General features: G+C 41.5%; 1 protein-coding gene across 1 annotated transcript; it reads left to right on the top strand.

Moving 5' to 3' along the window:
• The first annotated feature begins 613 nt into the window (after positions 1–613).
• Positions 614–15,284, top strand: ARL9 (ADP ribosylation factor like GTPase 9). Its single transcript, XM_044945859.2, has 5 exons — positions 614–809; positions 954–1,142; positions 4,682–4,844; positions 7,880–8,055; positions 14,825–15,284. The coding sequence occupies exons 1-5, from the start codon at positions 720–722 to the stop codon at positions 15,011–15,013; spliced, it is 807 nt and encodes a 268-aa protein (XP_044801794.1). The 5' UTR covers positions 614–719; the 3' UTR covers positions 15,014–15,284.
• The last annotated feature ends 2,039 nt before the right edge of the window (positions 15,285–17,323 follow it).

Below are 17,323 nucleotides of genomic sequence, written 5' to 3'. Positions count from 1 at the left end.
TAAAGCGAAATGTAACATTTAAAATAAGGGAACCGGTCACATTCCTTTTTCCCTTAAGCCTCCTGGATAGCGGCTTTAGACGCTGCTGGTGGACTTAAACAGGACGGGTGAGGAGGGGAGAGAGATCCAACTTCACCCTCCAGACTTGTTATTAACGAGGGGAAGGCAGGAAAGCCTGGGGCTCTCAGGACTAGGGCGCCTTCTCCAGCGCTCCGGTAGGAGACACACGGGCTGGAAGGAGGCCGGGGAAGTGAGAGGCTGAGATGGGCGGGCGAGAAAGGCCTTTCTGAGACGCCTACCCAGTCCGAGCGCATCTCGCCATGGCGCGCGCTTCCAAGGAAGCGACACCTGGGGACGCTTTTCCTGCTTCAGCGGTCTTTCCCAGCTCCCGCGGGCGGGTCTCCCGGGTCCCCTGGCATGGGCTCGCCCCTTCTTTAGCTCCCACGTCTTACGCTCTTCAATCTGTCTCCCACCCCCGATTCGACGAATCTGCTGCGCGCAGCCCGCTGGCTGGCGAGCGAGCGCAAGATGCCCAAGCTGCAGCCCGGGGCCCTGGGGTGGGGAGGGGCTGGCGGTTACCGCGGGGGCGGTGTACGCCACGTGGAGCTACGTCTCCCCCGGCGCTGCCCCCACCGCGGCGACCACTCCCGCCCGCATCCCGCCCCGTAGCTCCGGCGCGCGGGCGCGCGGGAGGAGGGAAGGAAACCCAGGTGGTGGGGATGGAGAGGGGGAAAGTAAAGAGGGAGAAGGGCAAGGAGCCGGAGAAAGAGAAAATTCAGCAAAAAGGAGAGGAGAGAAACAAAAAGAAGGTGGAGAAGGAGAAAATTAAGGAGAAAGAAAAGGGGAAGGAGGAGAAAATTAAGGAAAAGAACGGGAAGGAGAAAACTGGGAAGGGGAAGGAGGAGAAAATTAAGGAAAAGAACGGGAAGGAGAAAACTGGGAAGGGGGAGGAGGAGAAAATTAAGGCGGAAGAAAGGGGGAAGGAGGAGAAAATTAAGGAAAAGGAGAACGGGAAGGAGGAGAAAAGTAAGAGAAATGAGGATGAAAAGAGGCAAGAGCGGGAGACGGAGAAAGAGAAGGAGCAATTCAAGGAGAAAGAGAAGGACAACAGCACGTTGATAAAAATACCGCTGGAGTCGCTGGTAAGAGACCGCTGCCTCGGACCCTCACCCGAGGCCATTGTCCAGTGTTTCGCCGGCTCTGTTACGTGCGAGACCCCCGGTGGGCTCGCGCCCGAAGGAATCCGGTCTCGTTTGCCGGCTTTGTATCCGCGGATGGAATCGGAATGTGCCAAGCTTCGAACGACTCATCGCGAGCCCCTTCTCCTCAGCCGCTCGCCCACTCACCCCTAACCCCGACCCTGTGTCCAGGTCTAGTGTTGAAGAAGACACCTTGTTGATGTTCACAGCGGTGCTGGGAATAGCCTTTTTTCCAGCCCCATCTCTGGCCGGCGCCGAGCGCTAGCCCCCAGACCCTCACCACACGTGCTCTCTCTGTTCCAGTCTTTTCTGCTTTGTGGGGGCGGGGGGGTGGGGAGGGGAAGGTGTAGGTTTCTTGAATTTGTGCAGGATGTGTTTTGGGACTGCCTGGACCTTTTCTGTGGGCGCTCTGGTTACTATTACTTACATTGTTTTCATATCACCAGCACCTAGAAGAGAGGGTCACAAAGGTTTAACTGAGAGGTCTCAGAAACCAGCCTTTTAGTCATAAAAGGACAGATACGTATGATTCTACTTAGATGGTTTACCTAGTGTATTCAAACTCAAAGAGCAGAATGTTGGGGGATGGTGGGGGTGAGGAGTTTAATGAGTACAGTTTGTTTTACAAGATGAATAGTTATGGCTAGTGGTGATGGTTACGTGGTATTATGAATGGAGTCGATATCACTCTGGGTTTAAACATGGTTAAGATGGTAAATTTTGTGTTGTGTATGACTGTGTGTGACCTGTGGATGGTGTCCCGCCAGGCTCCTCTATTCTCCAGGCAAGAATACAGGAGTGGATTGCCATGCTTTTCTCCAGGGCATCTTCCTGACCCAGGGATGGAACCCACATCTCTCATATCTCCTACATTGGCAGGGGGATCCTTTATTACTAGCGCCACCTGGGAAGCCCTTTATGTTGTGTACTTTGCCACAATTTAAAAATTAGGGGAGAAGAAAAAAAAAACAAGCATTATTTGGCTCAACTTAGTGTGCTTTGTACTCCTGGGGTTCCTGGGCTCAGAGCTGCTTTCTGATTCTAAACAATATGAATTATGAACAGAAATTTGCTCTCTGGTAAAATAGCCAAAGAACTGATGCTTTCAAACTGTGGTGTTGGAGAAGACTTTTAATTAAGAGTCCCTTGGACTGCAAGATCAAACCAGTCAATCCTAAAGGAAATCAACCCTGAATATTCATTGGAAGGATTGATGCTGAAGCTGAAGCTCCATTACTTTAGCCACCTGATGTGAAGAGCCCACTCATTGGAAAAGACCCTGATGCTGGGAAAGATTGAAGGCAAAAGAAGTCAGCAGAGGATGAGATGGTTATATAGCATCACCAACTCAATGGACATGTTAGAGCAAACTCGGAGATAGGACAGGGAAGTCTGGTGTGCTACAGTCCATGGGATTGCAAAGAGTTGGACGCAACTTTGAGACTGAACACACAAAACAGACTATATAGATTCATTATAGTTAAAGGAATAACTTTTAACAAGGACCAGTGGTGTTGAATCATATTTCATGTCTGAACTCTTGGTTTACAGTAACCCCAGCTTTTCTAAGAGATTATAAACGTGAGGAACCTTGTATTTTAGACTAAAAAGTAAGCAAAATGTAAAGCATCAGTGACTACAGAATTTCCAAATAGGGTCAGGTTAGTGGCAGTGATGTGATTGGAAAGGGAATAGGGAATGGTTTTTATTCACAAAATTCACAAGATCCAAGATGCCATTATTTTAGGTACCACAGAGAAAGGAAAAAAAATGCTTCCAGCCAAAATATGACATACTATAGATTGTAAAGCCCTCATTTCAGAGATGTTAAAATGTGAAAAAAGAAATCTTGAAACCGATAAAATATGTTGGGGTAGCCTGAGTGTGGAGCCATTGGTGGAGATAATGAGGGGACACAGTCTACATCTTGCAGCCATTTCTTGGTCACCATTGCTTTAAAGCATTCATTTAAAACCAACCAATGACATCCCCTTAGAGCAACATCTAGTCCCTTTTCCTTACCATGACTCTGAGAATGACACTATAACATTTAGATGCAGATGGAAGAGAATGGGGAGGAAGCGGGGATGGATATAGGAAACACCTATGGAAGTGCCATTTGCTTTAAGAGCCGTCAATAATTCACTCCAGTAACAAACATTTACTTTAAAACATTCTGTTACTCACTAGACAGGTTTCATAAATGATTCCCCGTACATAAGTCTCTATTACAGCAGACCTTAGAACATCTTATTTTTACACAGATCTTCTATATTACAGACAGGAGGGACATGGGATAGACGTATAGTGCTGTTGAGGATCACTTTTTTAACAGAAATCTAGTCTAAGGCTTCCCTGGTGGCTCAGACAGTAAAGAATCTACCTCCAATGTGGGAGACCTGGGTTCGATCCCTGGGTCAGGAAGATCCCTTGGAGAAAGAAATGGCAACCCACTCCAGTATTCTTGTCTGGAGAATCCCATGGACAGAGGAGCCTGGCGGGCTACAATCCATAGGGTCACACAGAGTCAGACATGACTGAAGTGACTTAGCATGCAGTCTGTGTCTAATGACCTTTAGTGTTCAAGCAGAAATGTATAAGATTATTATTTTTAAACCAATGCCCTTGAAGATGTTTCCAAGTTTTGGTTTTTTTTTTCCCCATATATGAGAAACCTCTTTGGTAAGCTGTTTGAGAAATAGAATTCCTGTGAACAGTCTGACTGGGTTGCTCATTTATTACTGTTTACATTGAAGTTTGTACACTAAAAGCCACCTTTCTGAGCACTCTGAACTTTCTGTTTCTCTCTTCATGCCACTCTTGCCCTTCTTGTCCCTCAAACACTTGTCATAAAAATTTCTAAGGCTGGTGGAATACTTCTTCCTAAAGTTTACATCTAGTTCATCAGGTTTTAGCATGAGATTTTAACTAGTTTAACAATTTTTATAGTCTTTGCCTTTTCATTTAATATTTATATTAAAAAGTACAGGAGAGAGTAACCTTGCCCTAAGAACTTTTAATCTATGATTCAATTTGGGGAGACAAGACAGATTAATATTATAAGACCTTAGATGCTTACATGCAAAGTGGCAGAGTCAATACATAGACCAAGAAGGTCCCAAGACCCCAAACAACAAATTGAATTCTCGTGCAGTCTCCAACGGACATGAACTAGGGAAGCCAAGTGAAGAGTGAAAATTGGCCCTGAAAATATGGCACCTCCTATAAATCCTGATATATATAAAATATTTATTTGATAAATTGACCAGGAGTTGGAAGATGGAGAAAGGGTATACAGTTAATATCATGTAAGTAATGACTGATTATATAAAATACAAACTGACTAGTACAGTTTGTTCTAGACCTATTAAATTTTTTTTGCAAAGTTTTATACAATTTCACAAATATTGGCAAGCGCACTTCCCAGAGCCAAGAAAACAAGGCCCTGATAGCATATTATTGCCTTATCTTTTGTTTCACAGGAGAAAAATAAGCAGATCCTAGTGCTGGGCCTGGATGGGGCAGGAAAGACCAGTATTCTCCACTTTCTAGCTTTAAACCGAGTCCAGCGCAGTGTGGCCCCCACCCAAGGTTTCAATGCAGTGTGCATCAGCACTGAGGACCGCCAGATGGAGTTCCTGGAGAGTAAGCGCTCTTTCTCAGTGGTTCTGGGGGTAGCTAATAGCTTATATAGCCACATGATTGTCGAACCTTAAGCCAGATGCGATGTCAACATCATGTGGGTCCTTGTGAAATGAATGATAAAATGAATATGAAATGAATGATAGGTCCTTATGAAATGAAACCCTGGGTCAATTTTCCTAGACTTTTAGAATGCATATGTAGATGAATGCTAGGGTGCAATGTGGGTAAAATCACTTTCTGTTCTTTTTATTTTGTCCTTTTTCCAGTGGTGGTGATAAAAGGGAGTTGAGAGGAAGGCTTTAGCACCCTCTCCTTTAACAGCCTCCCTCCTCCTTACTACCCCCCCCATAAAAATCCAATCTGAGTAAATATAGTGTGCTTCCTTCTTGAAAATGCAAATATTCACAAACCTCTTATGACCAGATCACAACGTATATACTCTTGTAATCAGATCACAACCCAGAAGCCCCTACTCTAAAGTAATTCTGGAGTCACTGCCTCTCAGAATATTGCTGTTTCCCAAAGTTGTATCAGATCCTCTTATCCTCTCTTTACACTCTCCCAAATTTATCTATCCAGACAAACAAACCCGAATGTCACCTGACATCTCTACCTGGCTGTCTCATCAGCCTCTCAAACCAAACATTGTCCAAGCAAATGCTTGATATAGCTCCATATCCGTTCCTGTCCCTGTAATCCACTGATCAGTAAATGTCTCCTCACCCATCAAGATGCTCAAGCCAGAGGACTGGGCATTTTCTGCACCCCCACCTCCAGTATGCAAGGAAAATGCTATGAATTTTTGCTTTCATCCAATTGTGAAGAGAAAATGGTGGGCAGAGAAACTGTTAAACCTGTCGGCAAATCTTTCTGATAAAAGCATTATTAGGAATAGAGATTTCAATTTTCTTAGAAGCTATAGAAGAAATAATATTTTTAATGAAATAGATGGCTAAGAAAAGAGTCTCAGAATATAAAAAGTGAAAAAGGGCAGGGTCGGGGGTGATGGGAAGGAAAGGAAAGAGAAAAAAAAGAAAGGAAGATAGGAAGAAAAAAGAAAAGATTCCAATTAAGGGGGAAAATGGACAGATCTGTTGGAGTGAGGAGTTTCAACATGTGTTTGTCAATTATTAATGGAATCAAGGAGAAAAAAATTGCAGAGAGTAAATAATGTTTGAACACAGTCAACCAATTTGATCTAATGAACAATATAAAATTGTCTAATTCTTCTCAAATACCCATGGAACAGTAAACAAACACGGACCACTGCCTGGGCCATATAGCAAATCTTAATGGAGTTTTCAAAGAGGCATCATATAAACTCTGTCCTCTATTTTACCATTAAATTAGAAGTTAATATCTAGAGACTTCCCTGGTGGTCCAGTGGTTAAGAATCCACCTTCCAATACAGGAGATATGGGTTTGATCCCTGGTCGGGGAAGTAAGATCCCACATGCCACGGGACAACAGAGCCCATGCGCCATGACTACTAAGCCCAGGCCTGCTCTGGGGCCCTCACTCCACTGATGGAGTGTAGCCTCTACGACACAATGGCGATCCCCCACACCACAACTAAGACCTGATGCAGCCAACAATAAGTAAATGAATATTTTTTTTTCCAGTCCTGTGCCCTCCCCAACTAATATTTTTTTTTAAGTTAATAACTAAAAGATAACAATTCCTATTATAGATGAAATGTCATGGTGTTGGCAAAAAAAAAAAAAATGGGAATGCCTGTTTAAGCTCGTATGTTAAAGGATATGAATTACTTAGATTACATTATTTTAAAAAATTAAAACACAAAATACTTCGAAGAATGACCAGCTTGGCTCTCTCTACAAAGGAAAACAAAGGAAAGACAGATAAAGACCCTTTCCTATTAGTTTTTCAAATGTTTTTGTTAAGTGCCCATAACAGTGGTCTGCATACTTTTTCTGCAAAGGACTCGAGAGTAGATAACGTAGACTTTGTGGCCACATGATCTCTGTGCTGCTGCTTAATATTGCAAAAGCAACCCAGAGACCATGTGTGAACAAACCTGCATGTCTGTGTTGTCACACAACTTTGCTTGTACTGAAATCCAACTGTGATATAATGTTCATATGTTACAAAATGGTAATTCTTTTTTTCCCCAAATGTTTAAAAATGTAAAATCCATTTTTTGTTCACGGGCTGTACAAAAACAGGCAGTGAGCCAGGTTTAGACTGTGGGCCATGGTTTGTCAATTTCTGTCCCAGGAGAAAAATAAAACTGAATTCATTGTATCTGGGAAACTTTCTTCTGGCAAGCATCAGCAGAATGAAATAACCCAAAGACATTTTTTTCTTGGGGCAACTATTCTTAAATACCCACAGGATCATATTAACTTTTAGTGCAAGATTAAAGAGAGGAAATTAGATTTGGGATTTTGACAAAGGAAAAAAGTTGTGCAAGAGAGGCTAGCCAATGACATTTAAATCAGTCCATTTAAGACATTTTAGAGAAACGTGTTTTAACCCACCACCCTGAATTCTTTTAGTAGACTACTCCTGTTTACTGATCCATACTTGATAGACATGCACTGGCTGTCATGACTGCTCTGTATAACAGATCAAGAGGCATCCACTGTGGTATAAATTTGCAATGTAGGACACCTGAGTTTGATCCCTGCCTGGGTTGGAAAGATCCCCTGGAGAAGGAAATGGCAACCCACTCCAGTATTCTTGCTTGGGAAATCCCATGGACAGAGGAGCCTGGCAGTTCGTGGGGTTGCAAGAGTTGGACCCGACTTAGTGACTAAACTACCACCATGCTGGTCCTTTGTGTTCCAGAACTTAATGAACCGCTTGTGGAGGGTAAATATCCCCACCAATCATTTCCCCAGAAACATCACTCTGGTTGTTCTCAGAATTGGGTCTAGTCTCACAGCGGTCTTTTATCAGAAGACCTGCCAGTGTTCAGAAATTATCAAAATGTGCCTTACCTGGCTGCCTCGATGGACTCTTCTGAGATTTGTGTGTATGTATGTGTTTTCTTCCTTTGCTTTTCTTTGTAGTTGGCGGCAGCGAACCTTTCCGTTCCTATTGGGAAATGTACCTGTCCAAGGGCTTGCTGTTGGTATTTGTGGTAGATTCAGCAGATCACAAAAGATTACCTGAAGCCAAGAAGTACCTTCATCAACTAATTGGAACAAACCCAGTCCTTCCTCTGGTTGTGTTTGCAAACAAACAGGTAAAAATCTGTGCAAATATAAAGTGTACTCAATATTTTTTTATTAATGCAGTAAATAGAAATTTTACTTTTTGAATTTGATCTTTTAAATTTATTTTTTTAATTTGATTTTTTTAAAATTGGAGGATAGTTGTTTTACAATGTGTTAGTTTCTGCTAACAGAAGTGAATCAGTCCTAATACACAGATACCGCCTCCCTCTTGGACCTCCCTCCCACCCCCTATCCCCCCCTCCCCCCGCCGAGGTCATCACAGAGCGCTGAGTTGAGCTTCCTGTGCTTTATAGCAGGTTCCCCATTAGCTATCTATTTTGCACAAAGTAGTGTATATTTGTTGTTGTTCTTTAGTCACTAAATTGTGTCTTACTCTTGTGCTACGCCATGGACTGTTGTAGCCTGCCAGACTCCTTTGATGGGATTTCCCAGGCAAGAATACTGGAGCAGGTTGCCATTTCCTTCTCCAGGGGAGCAGAGGATCTTACCCACCCAGGGATTGAACCCGCGCTTCCTGCATTGGCAGGTAGATTCTTTACCAATGAGCCACCTGGGAAGCCTGGTAATGTATATATGTCAGTCCTAATCACCCAATTCATCCCACGCTCTCCTTTCCCCTCTATGTCCACAAGTCCATTTTCTCCCTCTGAGTTTCTATTCCTGCCTTGGAAATAGACTCATCTGTACCATTTTCTCAGATTCCACATGTATGTGTTAATATACGATGTTTTTCTCTTTCTGACTTACTTTATTCTGTATGACAGACTCTAGCTCCAACCACATCTCTGCAGATGACCCAAAGAAACGTCTGCTTTTAAGAGCTAAATATTCAATAATATGCTGTATGTTCATTTCAATTTATACTATTAGGTCTCCTGGAGTATACAATCAGCCCTCCTTTCAGGGGGAAAAAAAATTCCATAAAGTTCCAAAAAGTAAAACTCCTCTTTGCCACATGTGAGCAACTGTTTTCATAGCATTTACCTTGTATTAGATATTACAAGTAGTCTAGAGAAGGCAATGGCACTCCACTCCAGTACTCTTGCCTGGAAAATCCCATGGACAGGGGAGTCTGGTAGGCTGCAGTCTATGGGGTTGCTAAGAGTCGGACATGACTGAGTGACTTCACTTTCATTTTTCACTTTCATGCATTGGAGAAGGAAATGGCACCCCACTCCAGTATTCTTGCCTGGAGAATCCCAGGGTGGCAGAGCCTGGTGGGCTGCCATCTATGGGGTCGCACAGAGTCGGACACGACTGAAGCGACTTAGCAGCAGCAGCAGCAGAGATGATTAAAGTATATGGGAGGATGTGCATAGGTTATTTGCAGAAATGACACCATTTTATATAAGGGGCTTGAGCAGATTCTGATGTCTTCTACGGTCCTGCAACCAATCCCCTCACAGATACCAAGTAAAAGTGAAAGTGTAAGTCGCTCAGTCGTGTCTGAATGTTTTTTGACCCCATAGACTGTAGCCTGCCAAGCTCCTACGTCCATGGAATTCTCCAGGCAAGAACACTGGAGTGGATTGCCATTCCGTTCTCCAGGGGATCTTCCCAACCCAGGGATGGAACCCAGGTCTCCCGCATTATAGGTAGATTCTTTACTGTCTGAGCCACCAGGAAAGCCCACAGCTGTAAATTCGTTCAGAACAGAGACTGTCATTCACCTTTGTGTCCCATGTAAAACCTAGTATACTACCTTGTATATAGTAGGAAGTCAACAAATCTGTTAAGTTTAATCAAATAAACATTTATTGACTGTTGAATTGATTTCAACAAAATCTATGAGTGCTTACTATGTATAATGGGCTTCCCTGGTGGCTCAGATAGTAAAGAATCTGAGAGACCTGGGTTTGATCCCTGGATCGGGAAGATCCCCTGGAGAAGGGAACGGCAACCCATTCCAGTATTCTTGTCTGGAGAATCCCACGGATAGAGGAGCCTGGCAGGCTACAGTCCATGGGGTCGCAGAGGCAGACACGACTAAGCGACTAACATACACACACACACACACACACTATGTGTCAGTATACAGAATTAGTTTTAGATTAGCTAGCCTGACCTGAATTTCACACATATGCATTAAAGTATTGAACACTCATGAAGAAATGGTAACCTTGTACAGTGTTGGTGGGGATGTCAAATGGTGCAGTTGCTGTGAAAAACAGTATGGCAGTTCCCTATGAAATTAAAAATAGAATTTTCATATAGTCCAGCAGTCCCACTTCTGGGTATATTATCAATAGAATTGAAAGCAGGAACTCAAACAGATGTTTGCACACCCGTGCTCATAGCACAATTATTCCCAGTAGCCAAAAGGTAGAAGCAACCCAAGTGCCCATCCACGCATGAACGGATAAACAAAATGTGGTGTATATGTACAGTGGATATTATTCAGCCTTAAATGTGTCGGGAAATTCTGACACATGCTACACCATGGATGAACTTGAAGGACATTATGCTAAGTGAAATAAGCCAGTAACAAAAGAACAAATAATGTATGATTATACTTTTATGAGGTCCCCTAGAGCAGTTAAGGGCTTCCCTGGTGGCTCAGATGGTTAAAGAACCAACCTGCAATGTGGGAGACCTGGGTTCAATCCTTGGATTGGGGAGATACCCTGGAGGAGGGCATGCCAACCCAGTCCAATATTCTTTCCTGGAGAATCCCCATGGACAGAGGAGCCTGGCAGGCTACAGTCCATAAGGTCGCAGAGTTGGACACGACTGAGCGACTAAGCACAGAGTAGTTAAAATCAGAGAGACAAAAAAATAGTAGTTGCCAAGGGCTGAGAGAGGGAGAAATGGTAAGCTATTGTTTAATGGGTACAGAGTGTCAGTTTTACAAGTTGAAGAGTTCTGAAGATGGTGTACAATAATGTGAATTTACTTAACTGTACACCAAACTGTACATTTCAAAATGGCTAATATGGAAAATTTTGTTATGTGTATCTTGCTACAATAAAAGAAATTTAAAAAAACATTAAACATCTATAGCATTGTGCAAGCATACCTAATTTTATCACACTTCACTTTGTTGTACTTTGCAGATATTGTGATTTTTACAAATTGAAGGTTTGTGGCAACCCTGCATGGAGCAAGTCTATATGCGCCATTTCCCCAACTTCTTTTTCTCACTTTATGTCTCTGTGTTGCCTTTTGGTAATTCTTGCAATATTTCCAACTTTTAGAATTATTATATTTGTTATGATGATCTCTGATCAGTGACCTTTGATGTTACTATTATAAAAAGATTACGACTTGCTGAAGGCTTGGATGATGGTTAGCATTTTTTTAGCAATAAGGTATTTTTAAATTAAGGTGTGTACATATTTTTAGACATAATGCTATCACACACTTAATAGATTACAGTAGTGTTAAAGTAACTTTTCTATGTACCAAGAGACAAAAAAAATTCATGTGACTCACTTTATTGCGGTATTCACTTTATCATAGTAGTCTGGAACCAAATTCACAGTATCTCTGAAGTGTGCTTGTAATGCTGTAGCCTCTCTCTCAATTGCCAGGCTTATCAGTCATAAGAGAGCTCAGTTCCTACCCTTTCTCCCACTCCTATGAGTGAGTGTTTATGGAAGTAAAATAAATCATTATAAATGATGATCTAAAAGTAGGAGCCTATATTAAAGTCCAGCATAAATGCTAGTCCAGCAGGTTATTTTTTTAAAAAGGCTGGAGGTTTTTTTGTTTTTGTTTTTTTAGTTAACATCTTAAGTACCACAAACTGTGATGATTTAGAAGATCAGGGTAAATGTAAGTGAGCTGTATAGTATTGCATTGCATGAATATACCACCACTTTACCATTTTCTTGTTGGGCATTTGGGTTATTTCCAATTTTTCATTGTTGTAAAGAGTTCTATAGTGAATCTTCATGTATGTGTCTTTTCATAGATGTGTACCAACAGTTCTCTAGTGCATGAGGAATTGCTGGGTTTGGGGATTTGTACCTTGTGGCTCAGCTGGTAAAGAATCCGCCTGTAATGCGGGAGACCTGGGTTCGATCCCTGGGTTGGGAAGAGCTCCTGGAGAAGGGAAAGGCTACCCACTCCAGTATTCTGGCCTGGAGAATTCCAAGGACTGTATAGTCCCTGCGCCTTTTACTTTTCTTTCACATATTCAGTTTTACTAGATATTACCAAGTTGCTTTCCAAAGATATTGAACCAATTTATTCTTCCTACCAGCAGTATATGACAGTTTTTGTAGCTCTACACCCTTGTTAATATTTGATTTGTCAGACTTTCATTTTTGCCAGTCTCGTGAGAATGAAATTTTATCTTATTATTCTAATTTGCATTTCCTTAATTACTAGTGAGGCTGAACATTTTTTTCAGATGTTCACTGGTTATTAGTTTCAAATTAGTTTCATTCTTTGAAGCAAATTTCCATATCTGTGAATTAACTTTTAATATCTTTCCCCAAATTCCTATTGGGTGTTTATCTTTTCTCATTTGAGTTGTAGGAGTCTTTCATATATTTTGGAAAAATAATCCTATTTCTGTTACATGTATTACAAATATCTTCTCTAGCAACCTATTGCAGAGAAGGCAATGGCACCCCACTCCAGTACCCTTGCCTGGAAAATCCCAGGGATGGGGGAGCCTGGTGGGCTGCAGTCTATGGGGTTGCACAGAGTCGGACACGACTGAAGCGACTTAGCAGGAGCAGCAGCAACCTATTGTTAACATTTTACTTTGTTATGCTTCTCTTTTTAATACACTGGTTTTCATTTTTAATAGTCCAATTTATCGATACTTTCCTTTGTGGTTTATATCTCTTCATCAAATTGAATAAACAGGACCATTTGGTGTCAAATTTATAACTTTTACTGGGGTTTAATAATAATATGTTTGGATATTCTCAGATAGTAAAGAATCTACCTGCAATGCAGGAGACCTGGGTTCAATCCCTGGGTCCAGAAGATCCCCTGGAGAAGGGAATAGCAACCCACTCCAGTATTCTTGCCTGGAGAATTCCATGGACAGAGGAGCCTGGTGGGACACAGTCCCTGGGGTCACAAAGAATTGGACTCAACTGAGCAGCTAACACACATTCTAGTTTAAGGTCATCTTGGTTATTACTCCTTGATCAAAGTAACTTAAGCTTTTAGATGACTCATTGTTTCACATTATTACATAAATATTTTTTAAAAGTCATCTTACTATCGTTATTCTTTGAGTGATGACGTCTATTAAGGCACAATTATGTGAGAGTGGAATACACCTGATATTTATCCCTGATGTTCTTTTATCATTACAAGGAGCCCCTCCTCCCTTCCAACACCCTTCTATTTTCTTCCTCTCCAATTCCATTGGTGGCATTTCTTTTAACTTGAGACATCGTCCACATGACTAGATTCATTAAAACAATTGCAAAATTCACTACATGCTCTAAGACTAAATGAATTCAGGTTTCAGATAGGCAATAAAGTGGAAGAACGAGAAAAGGTAATGATACCACATGAAGAAAACCTCACAGACTTACAAGAATTTGATAGGTTCATATTGGTACAAGAAAAAAATGACAATATTGTACTATTTTAAAACTTTGGGAGAACACCATGAAACAAAAAGCCAATTACAAATTCAATGTTAAGAGTGAAAATGTTTAAACTTTTGCAGAAGACTTAAAAACTGTAACTGAATCTGCATATGTATTTAGGAGAGGGAATATCAGAGGTTATTTGCCATAAATAATTCTTGTTGTGTGAGAGGCAAAGAAATATGTTTCGATCTTAGCATGCAGCATAAACACATGCTTTTTGTCTCCTCATTTTAATCTCTCCCCTCTCTGCTTCTTTGGATGGGTTTTCCTCCTTTAAGCCTTCCCCACTTCTCCATCTCATCTTTCCCTCCACCTGTCCCTTGCCTCTCAGCCTTCTTCACCTACTACACCATTTTCTAAACTTTTTCTGTCCCTGATCCCTCTCTACCTCCCTCCATCCCCCCAAATTTGATGTAAAACTTTTTGTTCAGTAGAAATAATTTTTGCAAAAGAAAACTTACATTTGGCAAATGCTATAATCAATAAAATATTATATGGACAAAAACCAATTAATGAATCAAGCTTCTATTGTAAAGACAAATTAAAAATAATCTTGGAGGGCTTCCCTGATTCTTCAGTGGAAAAGAATCTGCCTGCCAATGCAGGACACAGGTTCAATCTCTGATCCAACAAGATCCCACATGTTGCAGAGCCATTAAGCCACAACTGTTGAACCTGTGCTCTAGAGCCTGAGCTCTACAGCCTGTGCTCTGCAATAAAAGAAGCCACGAGGATGAGAAGCACCACAACTAGAGAGTAGCCCCCACTCACCACAACTAGAGAAAAGCCCATGCAGCAACAAAGACCCAGCACAGCCAACAATAAATAAATAAATAATTTATTATATAAATTAAACAACAATAAATAAATAAATTATTAATTATTTTAAAAAATTAAAAAAATAAATCTTGGGAAAATTCAGGCAAAATTGGAAAAACAAAACTAGAAGCAGACTTCACTGGTTAGGAAATTGATTAAGGTATTATATTGGCTTAACTTTGTTCCAGAAAATACTCTTTTGATAATAACTCATAAATGCTGATATAATTCCAATGAAAATCTTTATCAAACAGCCTTTAGGATCCTAGTAATGGGATTACAATAGCCTTGATATTATAATGGAGGTGCAGTCATTGAGAGCAATAAATGTATCTATCCAAAAATGTTGCAAAATAACCAACTTTTTTTCAATTCTTTTTCCATTCTTCTGAAGGATCTTGAAGCAGCCTATCACATTACAGATATCCATGAAGCTTTGGCATTATCTGAGGTGGGAAATGACAGGAAGATGTTCTTGTTCGGAACCCAGGTTACTGAGAATGGCTCAGAGATACCTTCCATCATACAAGATGCCAGAGACCTAATTGCACACCTGGCTGCAGACATGAGTGATCAGGCATAGCCCACTGCGAGACTCACAATTTGGATGTCACCAGGGAACGGGATGTGGCAGGCTGGAAGCCAAAATTTCCACTTTCAAATAAAAAATAAGCCATTTCCTATTTTCTCAATGCACGACACATATACACATATAAGATAATGTTAATTGATTAAAAGGATCTCTATTTAGATTTTGAACTTTAAAAGTATTGGTAAACAATGTATTTGGAGGGATTTGGATTTTTAATCAACAAAATTAAAGTGAAAATTAGCAAGCATTCATCCCATTTGTAGTTTCTCGGTGAAATGACATTTACATTAAAATATTCTAATAACTTTCCTCTTTTCAAGTAAATTCAGGTGTCTTTCCTTTAAGTGGATCCATTTAACAATGTGGGAAAAGAAATCAGGATAGGGCAATAAGAAAAGTAAACACTATCAAAGTCACATAGAAATACAAATTAACAGCATTTAGAAAGATTTAAGAACGGCTTCTTTCTAAGAAACTACCACTAACAGAACACCGTAGGGATTTGTGTTTCAACTTCTTGATATTTTATTTTTTTATATAGATAAGCTTTATCTTTCCTAGAAATATTTAAGAGTGATAACTCTGCTTACCTACAGATATGATACAAATCCAACTTTTAACCTTAGTGTCTTGTCCTGATTTCTTTTTTTAGAAGACTTCCAGCTTCCAGTCCAGCATGTAAGAAGCTTGGAAGCCATGAGATCATTCTAACAAGTAAAAAGCTGAACAGACTGAAAGTTCAGCATTGGAGAGACTACCAGAATACAGAGAATAACAGTTTACCAGAGCAGAGACTCATAATGGGAAACTCCCCATGGGAACCAGTGCCTGCCTGTTAGTCACACACTTGTGTCCAGCTCTTGGCCACCCATGGGCTGTAGCCCGCCAGGCTCCTCTGTCCATGAGATTCTCCAGGCAAGAATACTAAAGTGAGTTGCCATTCCCTTCTACAGGGGATCTTCCCAACCCGGAATTGAACCTGAGTCTTCTGCATTGCAGGCAGATTCTTTACCACTGAGGCACCAGGGAAGCCCCACTGGCAACTAGTGTCAGCGTAGAAAAACCAGAACTATAATTGATGAATTGCTGGTTGCTCAGACTACTCTGAAAATTAAAAAATTCTAGGGGAACCCAGTCATAGGAGGGCCCCCAATTTTTTGAGATTTACCTCCAGGACCTTGACCAAATTCCCTCAATAAATATTAGAGAAAAATCCCCTGGTGCTTCCAAGGGAAGGGAAAAAAAAACCTTTTGAAATATGCCAGAGCATTCTGCTGTTGTTAACACGGTCTGCCCTCAGGAGAAACTAGTTAACCAGTGCCTAGTCTGGAGTCGGACATGACTGAAGCAACTTAGCAGCAGCAGCAGAAGCCTGCTGGAGTATTACTGTGTTCATGTGTGCTTGCTTGTGTCCTCTGCAACCCCATGGACTGTAGCCCACCTGGCTCCTCTGTCCATGGGATTTCCCAGGCAAGAATACTGGAGTAGGTTGCCAGTTCCTTCTCCAGGGGATTTTCCCAACCGAGGGATCGAACCTGCTCCTTCTGCATTGGCATGCAGATTCTTTACCACTGAGCCACCTGGGAATCCCACTCTGGTATTACCAGAGAGTAATCAGAGCCTAACTGACCTGGAGGAAAGGAAATACCCAACTGTAGTCCACTCCAGTCATTCTGTTCCACCTAAGAGGGCAGGAAACTAAGACTCAAGTCTGCAGTCCAGAGGCACGGAGTCTCTAAATGGCTGAGCCCTCATCATAAGACTATAGAATATTCTCCCTTCCCCCACCCCCATCTCACCAACACATTGCTAAAGGCCTGTTTACAGAAGTTCCTTTTACCCAATACATCATGCCTGGCTATCAGGAAAAGCTACAAGACATAGTAAAAGGAAAAAAACACAGAAGAGACACAGCATGCACTGTACAGAAATGAAGAATGTTTGATGGGATTGTTAAAAGACTAGATACAGCTGAGGAAAGAATCTCTGAGCTTGAGGATATCTCAATAGAAACTTCCAAAAACTGAAAACCTAAGAGAGCAAGGACTAGAAAAACAGAACAGAATATGCAAGGACTGTGGGACAACTATAAAAGTGGAAATATGTGTTTAATGGGAAACCAGAAAGAGGAGAAGGCAATGGCAACCCACTCCAGTACTCTTACCTGGAAAATCCCATGGATGGAGGAGCCTGGTGGGCTGCAGTCCATGGGGTTGCTAAGAGTCGGACACGACTGAGCGACTTCACTTTCACTTTTCACTTTTATGCATTGGAGAAGGCAATGGCAACCCACTCCAGTGT

The sequence above is a fragment of the Bubalus bubalis genome, chromosome 7, assembly GCF_019923935.1.
Source record: "Bubalus bubalis isolate 160015118507 breed Murrah chromosome 7, NDDB_SH_1, whole genome shotgun sequence".
In the NCBI taxonomy this organism is placed as follows: Eukaryota; Metazoa; Chordata; class Mammalia; order Artiodactyla; family Bovidae; genus Bubalus; species Bubalus bubalis.
The sequence above is the reverse complement of the archived record's forward strand: the minus strand, read 5'-3'. Positions and strand labels throughout refer to the sequence as shown.

Coding starts and splice junctions, on each gene's coding strand:
- ARL9 (XM_044945859.2), top strand. CDS start 720: ATGGAGAGGGGGAAAGTAAAGAGGGAGAAGGGCAAGGAGCCGGAGAAA. Junction 1,143..4,681: donor AAATACCGCTGGAGTCGCTG/GTAAGAGACCGC, acceptor TTTGTTTCACAG/GAGAAAAATAAGCAGATCCT. Junction 4,845..7,879: donor CCAGATGGAGTTCCTGGAGA/GTAAGCGCTCTT, acceptor TTTTCTTTGTAG/TTGGCGGCAGCGAACCTTTC.